General features: G+C 40.8%; 1 protein-coding gene across 6 annotated transcripts in view; it reads right to left on the bottom strand.

The window, feature by feature from the left end:
• RSF1 (remodeling and spacing factor 1) overlaps window positions 1-17,062 on the bottom strand; it is a 136,715-nt gene that overhangs the window by 10,293 nt on the left and 109,360 nt on the right. For 3 of the 6 annotated variants that reach the window (XM_030558070.1, XM_030558030.1, XM_030558060.1), the window contains one exon: window positions 9,235-9,988. The exons of 1 other annotated variant lie outside the window; for it this stretch is intronic. In XM_030558070.1, the coding sequence (XP_030413930.1) occupies window positions 9,405-9,988 (584 nt within the window). In that variant the 3' untranslated portion in view covers window positions 9,235-9,404. Of the gene's footprint in view, window positions 1-5,617; window positions 9,989-17,062 lie in introns of those variants that run through there. 2 more of the 6 variants (XM_030558050.1, XM_030558040.1) reach the window with 2 other exon arrangements.

Raw genomic sequence — 17,062 nt, forward strand, 5'->3', positions numbered from 1 at the left:
AACATTACAAGTGTTAAAGGTTTCCAGCAGTCCCAATCAATTTACTTGCCATCAACATAATTTTAAGGAATTATCAAATGTGTTTCCTTTCCTAAACTGGACCTTTAATTGCAGCTGTTTCTTTAAGGTGCTTTGGCCTCTTGCCAAGCACCAACATTCTCCAGGTCTCAGCAAAGCTGAACCTTTTCCAGGTTATGTTTAACCTGCCTCTACAATCAAATTACTGAACTCTGATCTAGGAGATTGTGAACCCCTGACCAAGGCACCCATAAATGTCTGATAGGCTCTGTTGACAGACTGGCTTTGGATGTCTCACTTTGAGGAGAGTATTTAAGCCTTACAACGACAATGATTTTGTATAAACATGGGTTTAGTCAGTCAAAGAGAACAGGTGGCAGCAGAGCTAAAGCAATAAGGGTCAGATTTTTAAAGATATTTAGGCACCTAGTGGGATTTTCAGCAATTTGGTGTCTAAAACTCATTGCTTTCAAGGGGTGGTAAGTGCCCAGATGCTTTTGAAAAATCTCACCAGGCATTTAAATACCTTTAAAAATGTGGTCCTAAGATGCTAGTCTCCCAATTTGCCTTTCTGGATCAACTAATAGAACAGCCCTATATTTCTTTTTTAAAATAGTATATTTAGAAGATATAGAATATAGAGAAAACTGATAGCAAAGACCAGTCAAGCGCAGCTATACAAAATATAGAGATTTCAAATGTCTTCACTGTCATCAACTGCTGGTCAAAGAGAAAACCTCACAGGCTGAACTGGGTAAGAGAAACAGCACAATTTGCTACTTGTAGCCAAATGTCACTTTCAAAGGCTGGACCGATCCGCAACAGCCATTTCCCACTATCTACCTTAAAGTCAGACAAAAAGAAGCCCCTCCTTGCTATTTAGGTGCCAGGAAAATTAAAAGCAAACATGCTTCTCCCAGACATATTATACTTTGTACATCATCGTTATTTAATTTTTTTTATTATGACAATTTACATGTCATATTTATATGAAAGAAATGACAGTAGATATTATAACAAAAACATTATGAAAGAAAAAGTTACACAATTAGGCCTACAAGCTATAAAATGGCTTCAGGCCCAGCTTATACACAAAGATTTCTGACCAGACTGTAGTGAGAGACAACAATGAACATTTCATTAACAAAAATATTGGCACCAGCCTTAACATTTTTTTTTTACTTCATTTACAAGGAATACAGTATTTAAACAGTTGTGTACTGCAAATCTAAAAACATCAGCTGCTATTAAACTGCAGTTAACCCCTTTGAGCACTGAGACCACCATGACTTTCGTTTTAAATTTTTTAATGTATCATGTTTTACATGCAGGTGAAATTACTGGTGTGAAACAAAACAGTGAAAGCACCAACCTAGTTATGTGCAACAAGAATTACACTTCCAGTTTTTTCAACGTATTTCCCCCCCTCCACACACACAACACATGCAGTGTGTGCACTGCAGTCCTTTCCCCTCAAAATATAGCAAGCCATGATTTCACAGAAAGATTTAAAAATCAAGGTTCAGGACTCAAGCAAAGCAAGGGTTAAACTCTAGAAAGAGCTGCTAAGCTTTCTGAAATTTACCATGTTACCTCTTAAGAGTAAGATAAAACAAAAATGAGGCCATCAGTGAATTTGAGATAAAAACTTTAAGGAACTGTAGGTTTCTCTGCCAACATTTAAACAGCACACAGAAGTAAGACAAAAACTGTATTTCATGTAAGCATATCTTAAAATTTAAGAGACCATATTTGGGAGTTTTGATCTAATCATCACAGAGTATTGGAACAACCATTCTGCTAGCAAGCCATCTGTATTAAATTTTCTGGGACAGTGAATAGAGACATGAACATCAGGTATAAACACACAGAACGTGCCCATTTGACAGCCATTATACACTAAAATAGTGATATTAAACTTTTTGAATCAGTCAACTAGCATATGATAGCGGCTATGTATTATAAAGGAGGGCCGTGAAACAAGTAAGAAATTAGCAACCATTGGCATTTAAAAGAATTTTAATGCAAGTTAGGGGGAAGTACCACTTTAATGAATGTACTGGAAGAATAAGACACTATACAAGATTTCAGAGTCAATGTAATGAGTATGAAATTAAAAGCAAAAGATTTATGATTTGATTTCCTTTTCTACCACATTAACTTTAGTAGCAGTTTAATATCTATTAAGAACTTTAAGTCATCGAGCTAATAAATGGTGTGCCAGTACTACGCCTATTACGGCTTTCAGTAGAACAACTTTTTTTCCTGTAGAGTCATTTGTTAAGTCCTGAGAGTGTCAAGGTGAGAGAATATCTTTTACTGGACCAACTTCTATTGGTGGAAGGTACATGCTTTCAAGCTCTGCAGAGCTTTTCTTCAGGGCTGGAGGAAGCAGAGTGCCTGAGCTAAAAAGTTGGGACTAACTACAAACAAAAATCCCGACCTGTATTTAGCTCAAACACCCAATGAAGAGCTCTATGTAGTTTGAACACTTGTACCTTCCACCAACAGAAGTTGGTCCAATAAGAGATATGACCTCACCCACCATTTCTCTCTCATATCCTGGGATCAACATGGCTACAACAACTTGTTACATCCTAACAGGCTAAGCTAAATATTACAAATCACTATAGCTGTTTGGGTCATAAGAGGAGGGATAAGCATACAGAGTGGCCTCCATCAGATTGTGCCAAAGCCAAACAGCGTTATAATATCTAATGTATTGCTCCAAAAAAACCCTGCATCCACACCTACCCTTTAGCACTCATTCATCCGTTGCAGGAAATCAGTTTTGCTAACATACACCGATTTTTATGCAGCTGCTCAAAGGCGATAGGAATGAGGTCAAGAGGGTGTCAACCTCAGTGTCTTAAAGGGTACAGTCAATTTGAAATGGTCAGTTTTTAAGAGTGAATTACAAATTGTTTCAACACTCTGCCTGTCTGAATCTCCTTCTGCAAATGGTTGTGAGTGTGCAATCACATTTTGCTATTTTTTCTTCCTGTCCCGTACTGCCATTTGAAAGATCCACTCAAAATGACAGGGGGAAACAATTTCTTACTAGCCCTGAGAAACAGTGAGGCTGACTATACACAAAGTGCTATCTAATGCACATAGTAAACAAACTGGAAAAAACAGAGCAACATTTTCCCCCTCTGATCTCTCAGCTCTAGTTAGTAACCTTTGGGGTTATTTGTAGCAATCAGAGAAATATTTACAGCCACAAGTACCCATATTAAGCAATGTGTCCCCTCTGCCTGCATTTCCCTTGTCTCTACTGCTCAGAACAGGTACCGGGTGCAAGCAGTTACAGAGCGATACCTAAAAACCCAGGTTGTCAGACTTTTTATAGTTGTAATTGTGTCTGGAGCCTTTACTCTCAATTGTAAAAATCTATTATCTACTTTAGAATGTTCTACTCTTTCCTTCAGAAACTGTACATAATTTAAGTGTTGTTCTAAGCTATATACATTTTTTGGAATGTACAAATAAGTTAAATTACTCCGAAGCTTTGGGCAATTACTGTATATACTCCTTCATTAGCCCATTGATTTATAAGCTGACCCCCCCAAAATGGATAGGTAAAAACAGCAAAAACTGTATGACCCTTTCATAAGCCGACCCTGTGTTTCAGGGGTTGGAAAACTTTGGCTTCTGGCCCATCAGGGTAAGCCGCTGGCGGGCCGGGACATTTTGTTTACTTGGAGTGTCTGCAGGCATGGAGCCCCTCAGTTCCTTGTGGCTGCAGTTTGCCATTCCCAGCACAGTTTGCCGTTTCCTGTGCCACTTCTCACAGCTCCCATTGGCTGGGAACACCAAACTGCGACCACAGGGAGCTGAGGGGCTCTATGCCTGCAGATGCTCCAGGTAAACAAAACTACAATGTATTAGATCAGAGATCAGCAACCTTTGGCCTGCAGCCTGCCAGGGTAAGCACCCTGGTGGGTCGGGCCAATTTGTTTACCTGCCACATCCACAGGTTTGGCCAATCGCAGCTCCCACTAGCAGACAAACTGGCCTGGCCCGCCAAGGTGCTTACCCTGGTGGGGTGCAGGCCAAAGGTTGCCAATCCCTGTATTGGGTATTCAATTCAATGATTCCATAGAGTTTAAAATCATCAAATTTTGGTGTAGACCTGTTCATAAGCCAACCCCCACTCTTTGATGAGTCACTTTTTTACCAAAAATATTCGGCTTATAATGAATATATACGGTATTTCACTACCCATGCAACCTTGTTTTTTGCTGATTGGAGTTCTGTCATTCAAACAGGCAGTTATACTGATGCTATAATAAGAGCTTAGTCAGTGACTTAATTTTCAAAAAGAGATTAATGATTTTCAGTGTCTTGATTTTTTGTTGTCCAATGGGAGACACCTCAAAGTGGCCTTATTTTCAGTAAGCGAGTGTTCGCAGTTTCTGAAAAGTCAGGCGTCTTCAACATGTCTCCGACTGGACACCCAGAAATGGAGGCATCCAGAATCATTAATAATTTTTGAAAATTTAGGTCAATACATATTGCAAACATTAGTTCAACAAAAATTAAGGTCTCTCTCTGCTCACTTCATATTTCCTGACTTCCAAAACAGTTAAAAGCAACATCCCACCCCTTAACTCAGGTGAGGGGTTAAACACAAAAGCCAAGACTGGCAGCCAGGATTTCCTATATTGTGTCAAGAATTCCAGCCCTAATCCTGCAAACCTGTATTCCTAAAAGCAGTCTTAATGACTTCCATAGATGCACTTGTGTGTCAGGACTTGCAGACCAGGACTACTTAACATGAATTGCTTTCTTTCTCCCCCCCCTCCATTCAGTATATTTTTTTCCAGTAAAGATTTGTTTTTGTTTGAAGGATTTAATATTTATATACATTTTTTAAAGGTTTTATTTTCCCAATGGACTGGAAGTGTTCTTACATAAATACGCACATAGGATGCCTCTTGTGTATTTAAATCTATAATACAAACCTGTGAACAGTAGTCACTGCACATGTGCCACAATCACTTTTTGCCATTTTGAACCGGTTGATACAAATATCTTGATAAGACCATTTTTGGACTAGCATGACTGCAAAATGTTATTTTAATTACTGTATACAGAGGAGATTTTAAAAACAGGTGCCTTTATCTTGTTTAGTTTTAAGAAAGGTAGTTTGTGAAAGTATGTGATTGGAAGCAAATTTAAAAAGAAATGACTGTTGGGCCAAGCCTTCATGCTGAAGAACTTTCAATGCCAAATTAGAAATGCCTGAAAACAGAGGTCTGTAACGGACACCCTGACAGTGTACTATTAGAATTATTGAACTACTACAGCATTCGGATAGTCACCTAGTTCAAATGATAAAGTTACTAAGATAAATTAGAACAAATGGACTGCCATGCAAAGGTTTTTTCTTTTATGAACATACATGTTGCCTTGAGGTTCTCTGAATAGGTCAGTCTTTCATGAGGAGTTCAGACACAGTGAAGACAAAACAGAAGCAAAAGGAATACAGTCCAACCTCCATTAGCAGAAGAGCAACTGAGGCACCTTGATGCAGAAGAATAGTCTTCTCAAGTGCAGTTAAAATGCAAAAGCCATTAGATAAAGAAAAGATGTGTTAACGGGTTCACGTAATTTAATGTGCACAACTCTGAATCAACTATCAAATGCTCAAACAGTTCACTGTTTAGTATTGATCTTCCTGTACCCATAATTAAACAAAGAGACATACATTGTGTCTACATTTGTTTTTTAAAACCAGGAATACACTCATTTAGAAGAATCAAAGACAACAAAAACAGCCATGGTGAAGTTCTTACTCTATTACGGGCTTTGTTAATGTAATCCATCACATCCATTTAGTGTGAAGTGAATTTACTGTACACTTTTGACATCAATGCTCATACAAGTGGTTTGCAAGCCAGCAAATATCATTCTTCTCTTTGTGAAATGGATTAGAAAGTTCCATCCCTCATTTAATTCCCTCAATTTGTAGCTTCCTCCCCTCTCCAGTGCTGCTTAAAACCTAAACTGCACTTAATTAACTTTCTTCCCAGTCAGTTCTGCACTAAACAATGTTCAATTTAAAAATCTGCAATATAGCAACTTTTAGTCACAACCTGATGGGTAGCTGTTTGTGCAATCAAATCCTTACATATAGGATTGATATCTGCTTATTCTTTTCCAGTTGGAACTATTCCGTTAAAATAACCCAAGGCAAGTCTCTATTGTGTTTCTAAAATTTGATCTTTTGCTAATTAACTTAATCAACAGCTGAAGATTAGTATTCATTGTGGATATTAACATAATCCAAAAACATTGCACTTCATTCCTTACCAAGATTACAGTAGAACACAATCTGCGAATGACACCAAATCAACTGGAAGACATTTCCATAGTGTGGACTAATGAAAATATTACCATCTGACCAGGGGTCACTTGCGCTCTTATCAAGAAGTGCCATTTCCCAAATAAGATACTATACATTTCCCAGCAAGCAGAAAATCTTCAAAACTGGGGATTGGGATGGGGTTGAAAATGTAAGCCCTCTCTTTGAGCCAAATGTTGCAGTCTGGATTCCCACTGATATAAAAGGGAGCTTTGCCTGTGTAAGGGTTTCAGGCTTGGGCTCTTTGGGATGACATTAACACCAGAGAGGACTTTTTCTTAATCAGATAGAAGGTCAATCTACAAAACTGACATAGAGGAAGTAAAGCTCCATAGCAGCATCAAAATCATGTATATATTTATGGAACTGACCGTACCTGAAAAATGACTGGATCCTCCGTTCCAGTGTTGTGACTGAACTTTATGATATTGTCTGCTTTTACATCATTCCCACAATTAAGACACAATATTTGATTTTTTCCTCTGGTTGGTGTATCCAATACTTTCAACTCTTTTGTATTTTTCTTACATTGAAATTAATTGCCCACTTATGTCTATAATTTAGAATTAATGCTACAGCAAGAATGCTTGCTACAGCACTGATCAGATACTAAAAGGCTAAGTCAGAGAACAAAAGGGTTATGGCACTGCCTAAACAAAACAGAAGTCTTGGCTGCGCAGAGTATTGCATATATGAATTAGACAGTTTGCACTGCAAATACTAAAAATGCACAGTTACTAACATTGAAAAATGGGAGCCACGTCATTCATCATTTTAAATACAAGTATATTAGAAATGTAGCAGCACTACACTGTCGCATCACCTAAGCGCAAAAAAAAAAAAGCATATATGGTATAGTAGCTTAAAATGCTACATATGCTCTTAAGAACACTTTCTAACTTCTGTGGCTTTTCGCACTACCCTGTTTAAACATCTGTTAATGAAACCTGTTAACTATAAATTGACATGGTGGAAATAATTATTTGTTTAAAAATTCCAAGGGAATAAACTCATTTGGAAAGAAAAAGTGAATTCTCATTTTCTTAAGTCACAAACCTTGCTTACCATAGCAAACGATGAGTGGGTCCTAACCTTTTGCATCTTTGATGGTTTTAGTTTTATACATGAGGATATATGAACTGCTAGAATCCCAATGAAATAACATTAATGCAGTCGGTTCTACAGAACTAACATGGACAGAGGGGAAAAACAAAAACAAGGACTTTCAAGGCTAGAAGGTAGGTATTTTTGGATCTAGGTTTTCTAGAGAGGTATTTAGTAAAGGCCTAATGCCAGTTTTATTACAATGAAATAGAAGTGCTTAACTACTGACTGACTAGTCAATACGACATTGAGGAGGTTTAGGTGGGGTAGGAAGGAGAATTCACTCCTTGGTGCCAGCAGCAAATTTGGTGCATCCATTGCCGGCAATGGACATAACACCGGAGGAGGGGGAGGGGAGAGGAATCCAAATCTCAGCGCAAAAGGTTTAATAGATGTGACCTTATCAGATTTCAACATTTGGCAGCTATGTTTTAGCTGTGAGCTACAACAAGTATAAACTTTACAGCCTACATCTTAATTAAGAGCGAAGAGAAAACTGAGTGCTATCCAAAACAAACTTTAGCTTCACTATTATGTGCCAAATAAACTGTTAAAAAAAATCTGTACACTTGAGCTAAAGTACATGCCACTCAAAGTGATGAGATATTGTCTTGGAGTCAAGCATTTTCTCCCAGAAATACTGCCTTCTTGAAATCAGTTGGTCATGTGACAACTATTAAAATGTATTTTAAGAAAATTCTAATGGCCAAAGGCCAACACTACATTCAAAACCTGCTAGTACATCCAGGCAGATAAGTAAATCAAAACAGAAACACACAAATCCAAAACAGAAAACCTTCAAAAGGAAAACTGCTCCATTTGTTTACTTCAATTTGAAGTAGATATTAGGGGCATGAATGGACCAGTCAAGGTTTGTTTGAAAATCCCTCCATCATCAGATGTGCTGTAATCCTGTGGTCAATGCAGTATGTACAAACGTATTCCTTTCAAAATACTCTGATAGATGATTTAAAACTCAAATGGCCAGGCAGTTACTTTATACAGCGGTTCTGGCATCTGTGAAAAGTTTACAGCACTCACATGGTATCATTCCATTTACAAACTAACTTCACACAGATTCCCTCCCACCAGATACTGTACATTAAAGGCCATCTGATGAAAAATGTATGGAAAAACTGTTTTATAAATTCATTGCTAGCATGTTTTGACCGTCAAAACTTCATTACAGTACACTTTACTGTACAAACACTTTAAAGGATGTTTATCAGGAAACTCTGCAAGTCAAAATGGATACTAGAGTTCTTGTTTATTGTATTTTCTTGGCCTCTTTATTTACTGTGGTTATCTCCAATCTTAAATCAAGCTGCTTTCATGAAGGTGGTTACTAAAATGAGCTATGTATGTTAACCTACAACTCACAAAATGCAACAGTAGAGACATTAATTTTTAAACTGTCTGTTAAATTGTAATCTAAGTTTTGAACATTTAAATATAATATATATCTCATATGAAAAAGCTAAAGCACAAGTGCTTCTGCGCACACGCCCCCATTCCCGCCTCCCGCTGCCCCCTGCCCCAGTTACGTTTTGGGCCCTGACCGATTTGGAATGCTTTCATAGGCCACATGTTTCAACAAATTTGTATGCTTTCAGGAAATATAAAGTCAAAAATATACAAATCTCTTGTTGTTATAAGGTTTTTGTGAATGAAATTACCCAGGACCATGGACTTGGAAGGAGAGAAAAAAAATTAAGAGGGAATTTACAGCAATTTATCTTCAAAGTTCAAAACTGGTCACTTCACAGAAAGACTGCAGAACTGGTGAAATTCTTGCTTCTAAAAAGTGATACTGTAGTGGAGAGTCTTCTAGGAAAAATAAAACAGCTTTTAATAACTGGCCCGCTGGTATGAGCTACCGTGGAATAAATTAGCACAAAAATGGAAGAAAGTCTTATAACTGTTCACTGTTACAGACGTAATCAACAAGGTCAGTCACTCTCAAAAGTTCATCCTCTTCTTCCTCTGGCCCTACTACCTCCTGATCACCCCCCGTCCCATTGGGTGCCAGGTTGGCATTGGCTGTGCTGTCCTTGGGGGCTTGAGTCTTCTCACTTGGTTTGCCAATCAAGGTTTCAATAGTTTTACCTGGGCTCTGTCCATTGGTGGAAGGCAAGTCCACTAGGCTGTAGTCCAATGGGCTTTCTACTTTCCCTACATTATCAAAGTCATCTTCATCATCACTTTCTATCCGGTAGCAGGGCTTCTTGGTACTGTCATGAGGAGCATGAGGTGCTGATGGCTTATTTGCAGGTGCAGGCTTTTCTGCATCTTTGTTCGCATTGTCGCAGTTATCTTCATCATCTGTTTCAATTCGATTCAGCCGTTTGCGGACAGGTCTCCCCCCCTCCTCTGGTTCGTCCCCATCCTCCTCCTCTTCTTCTGAGTATTCATCTGTACTTCGGCTACGTTTTCGAATAGACTGCCTTGATTCCTTTGCTGGTTCATCATCTTCAGAGTTCTTGGACATGTAGCTCTCTGGAATGAGGAACAGACTTAAAGCCGTTAGCAAAATCTGACGGCAGGCAAAACATTTACAATTGCTCTTTATATTTTCCCTTTTATCCCTCTCTTCTGAAATGTCAATCCTTTCTGTCTCGCATCCCGCCACCCCTCCCCTCTCACACCAATTCCAGCCAGGCCTTCTGAAACTTTGTTAGAGTACTCGCACATAAAATAAAATAAATAGAAATTGCCATACTAGATCAGGCTAGTGGTCCATCTCGCTTGGTATCTTGTTTCTGACACTGACTGCTTGAGGAGAAGGTGTAATCCCACACAATGGATAATTACGTAACAATATGCATTCAGAGAGGTTGTGGAGAAAGTTTATTCCTAATCTCTTAACACCCACTTTACACTCTTCCAGACACCGAGAGCCCATATTATGGCCATCAGCCTTCCCAAAGAGAATTGAACAGGACTCCTTTCAAATCTCATCAACATTGCCTTAAATTTCAGCTGGAGGGTTTGCTATTGTATACAGATGCTCCCCGACTTACGCAAGCGTTCCATTCCGTAACGGCTTGCATAACTCGAATTTTGCGTAAGTCGGAAACGTATACCCAACCATTACAGAAAAACACCCCACAACCCCCAAGCGTTCTAGATTACGGAACTTTTTCCATAAGTACGTATTTGCTTATGTCGGGTTTGCGTAACCCGGAGGGCACCTGTAATGTAATGTCTTTTCCCTGAATAGAGAGAGTATTCTATAGTCCCCCAGCATCTGTAGCTCCTGATAGTCTGGGAAAGAAGAGGCTGGGACAGGAAATCATACACCAAGCAGTTTGACTCATTGGGCCATTCTGAGCTACCTAGAATGTGTGTACGTGTGTACATGGTCATCTAAAAGTATGTTTTTTGCACAAAAATTTTTACAACAGGCAAGTTGCCTCTGGTGTTTCTGAGCAGTCTTTCACACAGTTCCACAATAAATCTTCCAGGTAATTCTATTTCCAGTGACACTGTTACACATTGTACTTTGATATGCCTGGGGAAAATACCAATGGTACCGCTGTGCTGTTTTTACTGCATAAAAAGCCAGTAACAAATTTAATACTAAGCAAATTATCTCATAGAACAAATACTATTATTTAACCATTGGTAAGCCAAAAGTCTAGGAGTCACAGGACTAAAGTTCCCAGAGCGGCTATTGTATTATATAGGAGATTCTTGGCAGAGAGGTTCTCTCTACATCCAATTTAAGGGAAGAGAATGCAAATTACATTTTAAGGCTTTGCAAAAGACAATAAACTTGTATAATACAGTTAATCGCCTTTCATCCTGAAGGATCCTACAGCGCTTTACAAATTTCGGCCAACATTTCCCCAAATATCTTCTAATTATGGATTCTCAATTTGACACACAGTGCCTGCTCTTTGAAACATAAGAACAGCCATACTGGGTCAGACCAAAGATTCATCTAGCTCAGAATCCTGTCTTCCAACAGTGGCCAATGCCAGGTGCCCCAGAGGGAATGAACAGAACAGGGAATCATCAAGTGAATCATTCCGTGTCATCCATTCCGAGCTTTCCATTCACACCATCCTGCCCATCCTGGCTAACAGCCATTGATGGACCTATCCTCCATGAATTTATCTAGTTCTTTTTTGAACCCTGTTAATAGTCTTGGCCTTCACAAAATCCTCAGGCAAGGAGTTCCACAGGTTGACTGTGCATTCTGTGAAAAAATACTTCCTTTTGTTTTAAACCTACTGCCTATTAATTTCATTTAGTGACCCCAGTTCTTGTGTTAAGAGACAGTGTAAATAACACTTCGTTTTTACTTTCTCCACACCAGTCATGATTTTATAGACCTCTATCAGATCCCTCCTTAGTTGTCTCTTTTCCAAGTCTTAATCTCTCCTCATACGGAAGCCATTCCATACCCCTAACCATTTTTATTGCCCCTTTCTGAACCTTTTCTGAGAGGGGGAGTCCACATCTCATGCAATATTCAAGATGTTGGTGTACCCTGGATTTATATAGAGGCAATATAATATTTTCTGTCTTATCTACCCCTTTCTTAATGATTCCCAACATTCAGTTAGCTTTTTTGACTGCCGCTGCACATTGAGTGGATGTTTTCAGAGAAGTATCCACAATGACTCCAAGATCTCTTTCTTGGGTTGTAACAGCTAATTCAGACCCCATTATTTTATGTGTATAGTTAGGATTATGTTTTCCAATGTACATTACTTTGCATTTATCAACATTGAATTTCATCTGCCTTTTTGTAGCCCAGGCACCCAGTTTTGTGAGATCTTTTTGTAGCTCTTCGCAGTCTGCTTTTCATTTAACTATCTTGAGTAGTTTTGTATCATCTGCAAATTTTGCCACCTCACTGTTTACCCCTGGTGGAGTGCACTGTCAGTGCAGGGACAGGTATTTTCGCCAGATTGTAGCATGTCAGGACACATGATGTAATCCATGACAAAATTCTTTGAGAAGAGACCTGGAGCTCCTTCATTCTGTCTGCTACTGCAACGAATAGTTAGGTAGATTTCTAAAAAGGAAATGCTCGGTACAGAAAGCTAACGCCCGGCAAACATCCAAAGAGCGAAGTTTCTGTTCTAGGCTGTTTGACTGTGGCTTAGGGTAAAAGACTGGAAGAAAAATGTTCTGATTAACATGAAACTGGGAGATGACCTTCGGGAGGAAGGCTGGTTGCAGCCGAAGCTGAACCTTGTCCTTATAGAAGACTGTGTAAGGAGGTCAGATGTCAGAGGTCAGATCAGGGCCTTAAGCTTGGATACTCTCCTGGCAGATGTTATTGCCAACAGAAACACTACCTTCGATGATACATAAGAGCAAAGATCATGTTTTGAGTAGTTCAAATGGGGGGGGCTCATTGGTCTGGAAAGAACAAGGTTAAGGTCCCAGGCCGGGATTGGCTGTCATACTTGAAGGTATAGCCTGTCAAGTATTTAAGAAAGCATCCAACTATTGGGTTGGCAAAGACCGACCATTTCCAGTGAAAGGTGGAAATGGCAGCCACGTGGACTTATTGATGACATAGAAAGCCCTTGCTGTTTCAGGTACAGAAGGTAGTCCAAGATAAAAGGTATTGTCGAGTGCGTAGGAGACACGTGTTTCTGCAATGACCAAATTGTGAATCTCTTCCATTTGGCTAGATAGGTGGCCTAGCAGATGGTTTCTTACTGCCAAGGATGACTTTCCTAACTGGATCAGAGTAAGCAAGCTCCACTGGGTTTAGCCATAGAGCTTCCAAGACGTGAGGTGGAGAGATTCGAGGTTGGGATGCTGAAGATAGCCGTGGTCCTGAGTTATCAGGTCTGGGAGCATCAGTAGAGTGATCGGAGTTTCCACTGACAGCTTTAGAAGAGACACATACCAGAGCTGATGGGGCCAGGCTGGAGCTATCAATATTATCGAGTCTTCATTCCTCTGAACCTGGATTACCACCCTGTGAATGAGTGAAATGGGTGGAAACGCATAAAGGAGGTGGTCCTTCCAGGGAAGAAGGAACTCGTCCGCGATTCAGCCCGGGTTGTGATTCAGGAAGGAGCAGAACTGCGGACACTTCTTCTTGTGTCTTGTCGCAAACAGGTCTAACTAGGGAATTCCCCACTGCCCCACTGTCGGAAGATGGTGTTCACGATGTCCGGGTGGATGGATGACTCGGGGTTGTGTAAAGACCTGCTGAGATGGTCTGCCAACTCGTTTTGAACTCCGGAAAGATAAGGTGCCTTCAAGTGTATTGAGTGGGCTATGCAGAAGTCCCACAGTTTGAGGGACTGTTTCTGGCACAAGGGAGATGAGCATGCTTCCCCCGTCTTTTAATATAAAACATCACTGTTGTATTGTCTTTCATGACTGATACACATCTCCCCTCCAAGTGAGCTTGGAAAGTCTGGCATGCCAGACAGACTGCCCTCAGCTCCCTGACTTTGATGTGAAGTAAGAGCTCCGCTTGGGACCAGAAGTCTTGAGTCCTGAGCTCCCCCAGATGCACTCCACTTCAGATGCTTGAAAGGGTGGGAGCCTCACTCTGGCATGCTGCATTACATCAGTACAGGCAGCATTACTGATGTACAGGCAGTACATCAGTACAGGCTGAGGGGCTTCAGGCAATTCCTTGCTGTGGTGGTAAGGAATTGTCTGAGATCTTGTATGTCGTCACAAAGGGTGTGAAATCATGACTCTAGTAGAAATACTCTTGCCTGTCTTGTGTCCAACACTGCCCCTATGAATTCTATCCTCTGAACAGGGGACAGGGTTGACTTCTGCACATTCAGTAGAAGGCCAAGGTCATCGAACATTGCTCTTATCAGGCTTATGTGTGCCTCCACTTGTGTTTTGGAGCAGCCCTTGATCAGCCAGTTGTCAAGGTATGGAAACGCCTGCACCTAGTACTTCCACAAGAAAGTTGCCGTGACTGCCATGCATTTGGTGAACACTCAAGGTGCCGCTGACAAACTGAAGGTGAGGACCGGGAGCTGAACTAGAGAGAATATCCCAGTTCTACCGTGCTACTGTCATAAACAGATAGCTAAGGGTTAATGTCTCTTTCACCTGGAAAGAAGTAACCTAAAACACCTGACCAGAGGACCAATCAGGAAACAAGACTTTTTCAAATCTGGGTGGAGGGAAGTTTGTGTGTGAGTCCTTTGTTCTTGTCTTGTGCCTGTCTTTCTCTCGGCTATAAAAGGATTTCTGTTTCCTGCCTTTCTAATTTCCTGTTTCCCAGTTGTAAGTACAAAAAGATAGGTTTGTTTTTTTGTATTTACATGTGTGTAGTTGCTGGAGTGCTTTAAATTGTATTCTTTTTGAATAAGGCTGTTTATTCATATTTCTTTTAAGCAATTGACCCTGTATTTGTCACCTTAATACAGAGAGACCATTTTTTTGTATTTTTTTTCTTTTTACATAAAGCTTTCTTTTTAAGACCTGTTGGAGTTTTTTTTTAGTGGGGAACTCCAGGGAATTGAGTCTGTGCTCACCAGGGAACTGGTGGGGGGAAGAAGTCAGGGGGAAATCTGTGTGTGTTAGATTTACTAGCCTGACTTTGCATACCCTCTGGGTGAAGAGGGAAGTACTTCTGTTTCCAGGACTGGAAATAGAGAGGGTGGAATCCCTCTGGTTAAATTCACGAAGCTTGCTTCTGTGTATCTCTCCAGGAACCCACGGAGGAAACACCTGGAGGGGGGAAGGGAAATGGTTTATTCCCCCTTGTTGTGAAACTCAAGGAATTTGGGTCTTGGGGTTCCCAGGGAAGGTTTTTGGGGGGACCAGAGTGCCCCCAAACACTCTAATTTTTTGGGTGGTGTCAGCTTTACCAGATCCAAGCTGGTAACTAAGCTTGAAGGTTTTCATGCTAACCCCCATATTTTGGACGCTAAGGTCCAAATCTGGGAATTAGGTTATGACAGCTACTCCTGGGGGAATTCTGCACCAAAAAATCCAAAATCCTGCATCAAAAAATCCAAAATTCTGCAAATTTTATTTGTCAAAATAATGCAATATAATCACACCAGTTTCACTTATTTTGGTAATTTATTTAAACTACCATACAGAAAAAAAAATCCCACTAACTGTGCAGCATATCCTAAACACATGAAAATTAAGTTACAAATACTTGGTAACCAAGACCTTGCATTCCAATTATAATCCTGGATTTTCATGTAAATTACACACTTTTATTTTGTTGTTTGGTGTTCTGTAAAAGTAGAACGACGCTTTAAATTGCTCAGACTTTCACACAAGAAAACCATACAGTTTTGCTAATCATTTTCATGCATTTTTTTAAATGGATAAGTAAAATAGATCCTGAGCTGTAATCTAACCCCACCGTGCCTCTCTGGCACAGGAAAAAAGCAAGAAAGCACACAGACCTTCCTAGCTGAGGATTCCGTTATTGTCATTTACAACAAGGTTTATTTACCCCATCTGGCAAGGTAAAGGAGTCTTAACTGACTAACAGTGGGAACAATTAACTAGCAATGGGAACATTAGCAGCCTGCCTGTTTAGTTATTACACTTCTGCTCTGCCTCAGGGACAGAGCCTGCTTCACACAGCCCTATGCCTGCAAGCCCGGGATGCAGCAACAGCGAGGATAGAGACAGAGTGAGTCTGTCTCACTCTTCCCATGCAGGCAGGCAACCAGCCCCACCTCCATGCCCAACCTCCCTCCTTCCCCTCCTCTCCCTGCCGCCATGATCTGCTCTCTGCTGCCGGTTGCTTCCAGCAAACGCGTCCAGGCTGCTGTGGAAGGGGCATGTGTTGCCCACAGATTTCTTTGCTCCCTCATTTTTCTGCAGGGGAGCAAAGAAATCTGCAGAAGATATGAATTCTGCACCCCACTGCAGGGTGCAGAATTCCCCCAGGAGCACCAGCAATCTGACATGATCTGGGCCCAAGCATGGTAGAAGTGAGGCAATTGGCACAAAAAGGATGGGATAGTTGGATTCAGTGTTTGAACTGGTGCGTCACTCTCGGGCGCACCTTCAAAAGGCTTGTTTTTAACCGGAGGACTGTTTCACTTGCCCAGAGCTGATGAAGGAGGCGGCGGCTTCCTCCTGTTGTTTCTATTACGCCTCCTAAAATAGTCCTGCCTGTTGGTAGAATCAAGGCAGGGGCTGGGGCTTAAAATGCCTCTGCTGAGTAGATGGAGTATGGAGGCCCAGGGACTTGAGAGTGGCTCTGAGTCCTTAAATCTATGAAGCTGTGAGTCCGATTTCTCAGAGAAGAGGGTCGAGCCTGGGGTGACCAGATGTTCCAGTTTTATAAGAACAGTCCCGATACTTGGGGCTCTTTTTTTTTTTTTTTTTTTAAACATGGGCTCCTATTATCCCCCACCCTGTCCCGATTTTTTACACTTGCTATCTGGTCACCCTAGTCGAGCCCTGAAACAGGAGGTCTGTTGGACCTCATACAGGAGCTCTGATGCCTGCCGCCAGGACTCCCCCTAATGGCCACCACTGAAGCCCTGGTCCAAGTGGCTGAACTGGCAACATCCAGGGCTGCCTGTAGTGAAGACCGTGCCACAAGTTTGCCCTCCTCCACCAAGGTAGAAAACTCCGCCCTCA

Source organism: Gopherus evgoodei, chromosome 1 (genome assembly GCF_007399415.2).
Source record: "Gopherus evgoodei ecotype Sinaloan lineage chromosome 1, rGopEvg1_v1.p, whole genome shotgun sequence".
In the NCBI taxonomy this organism is placed as follows: Eukaryota; Metazoa; Chordata; order Testudines; family Testudinidae; genus Gopherus; species Gopherus evgoodei.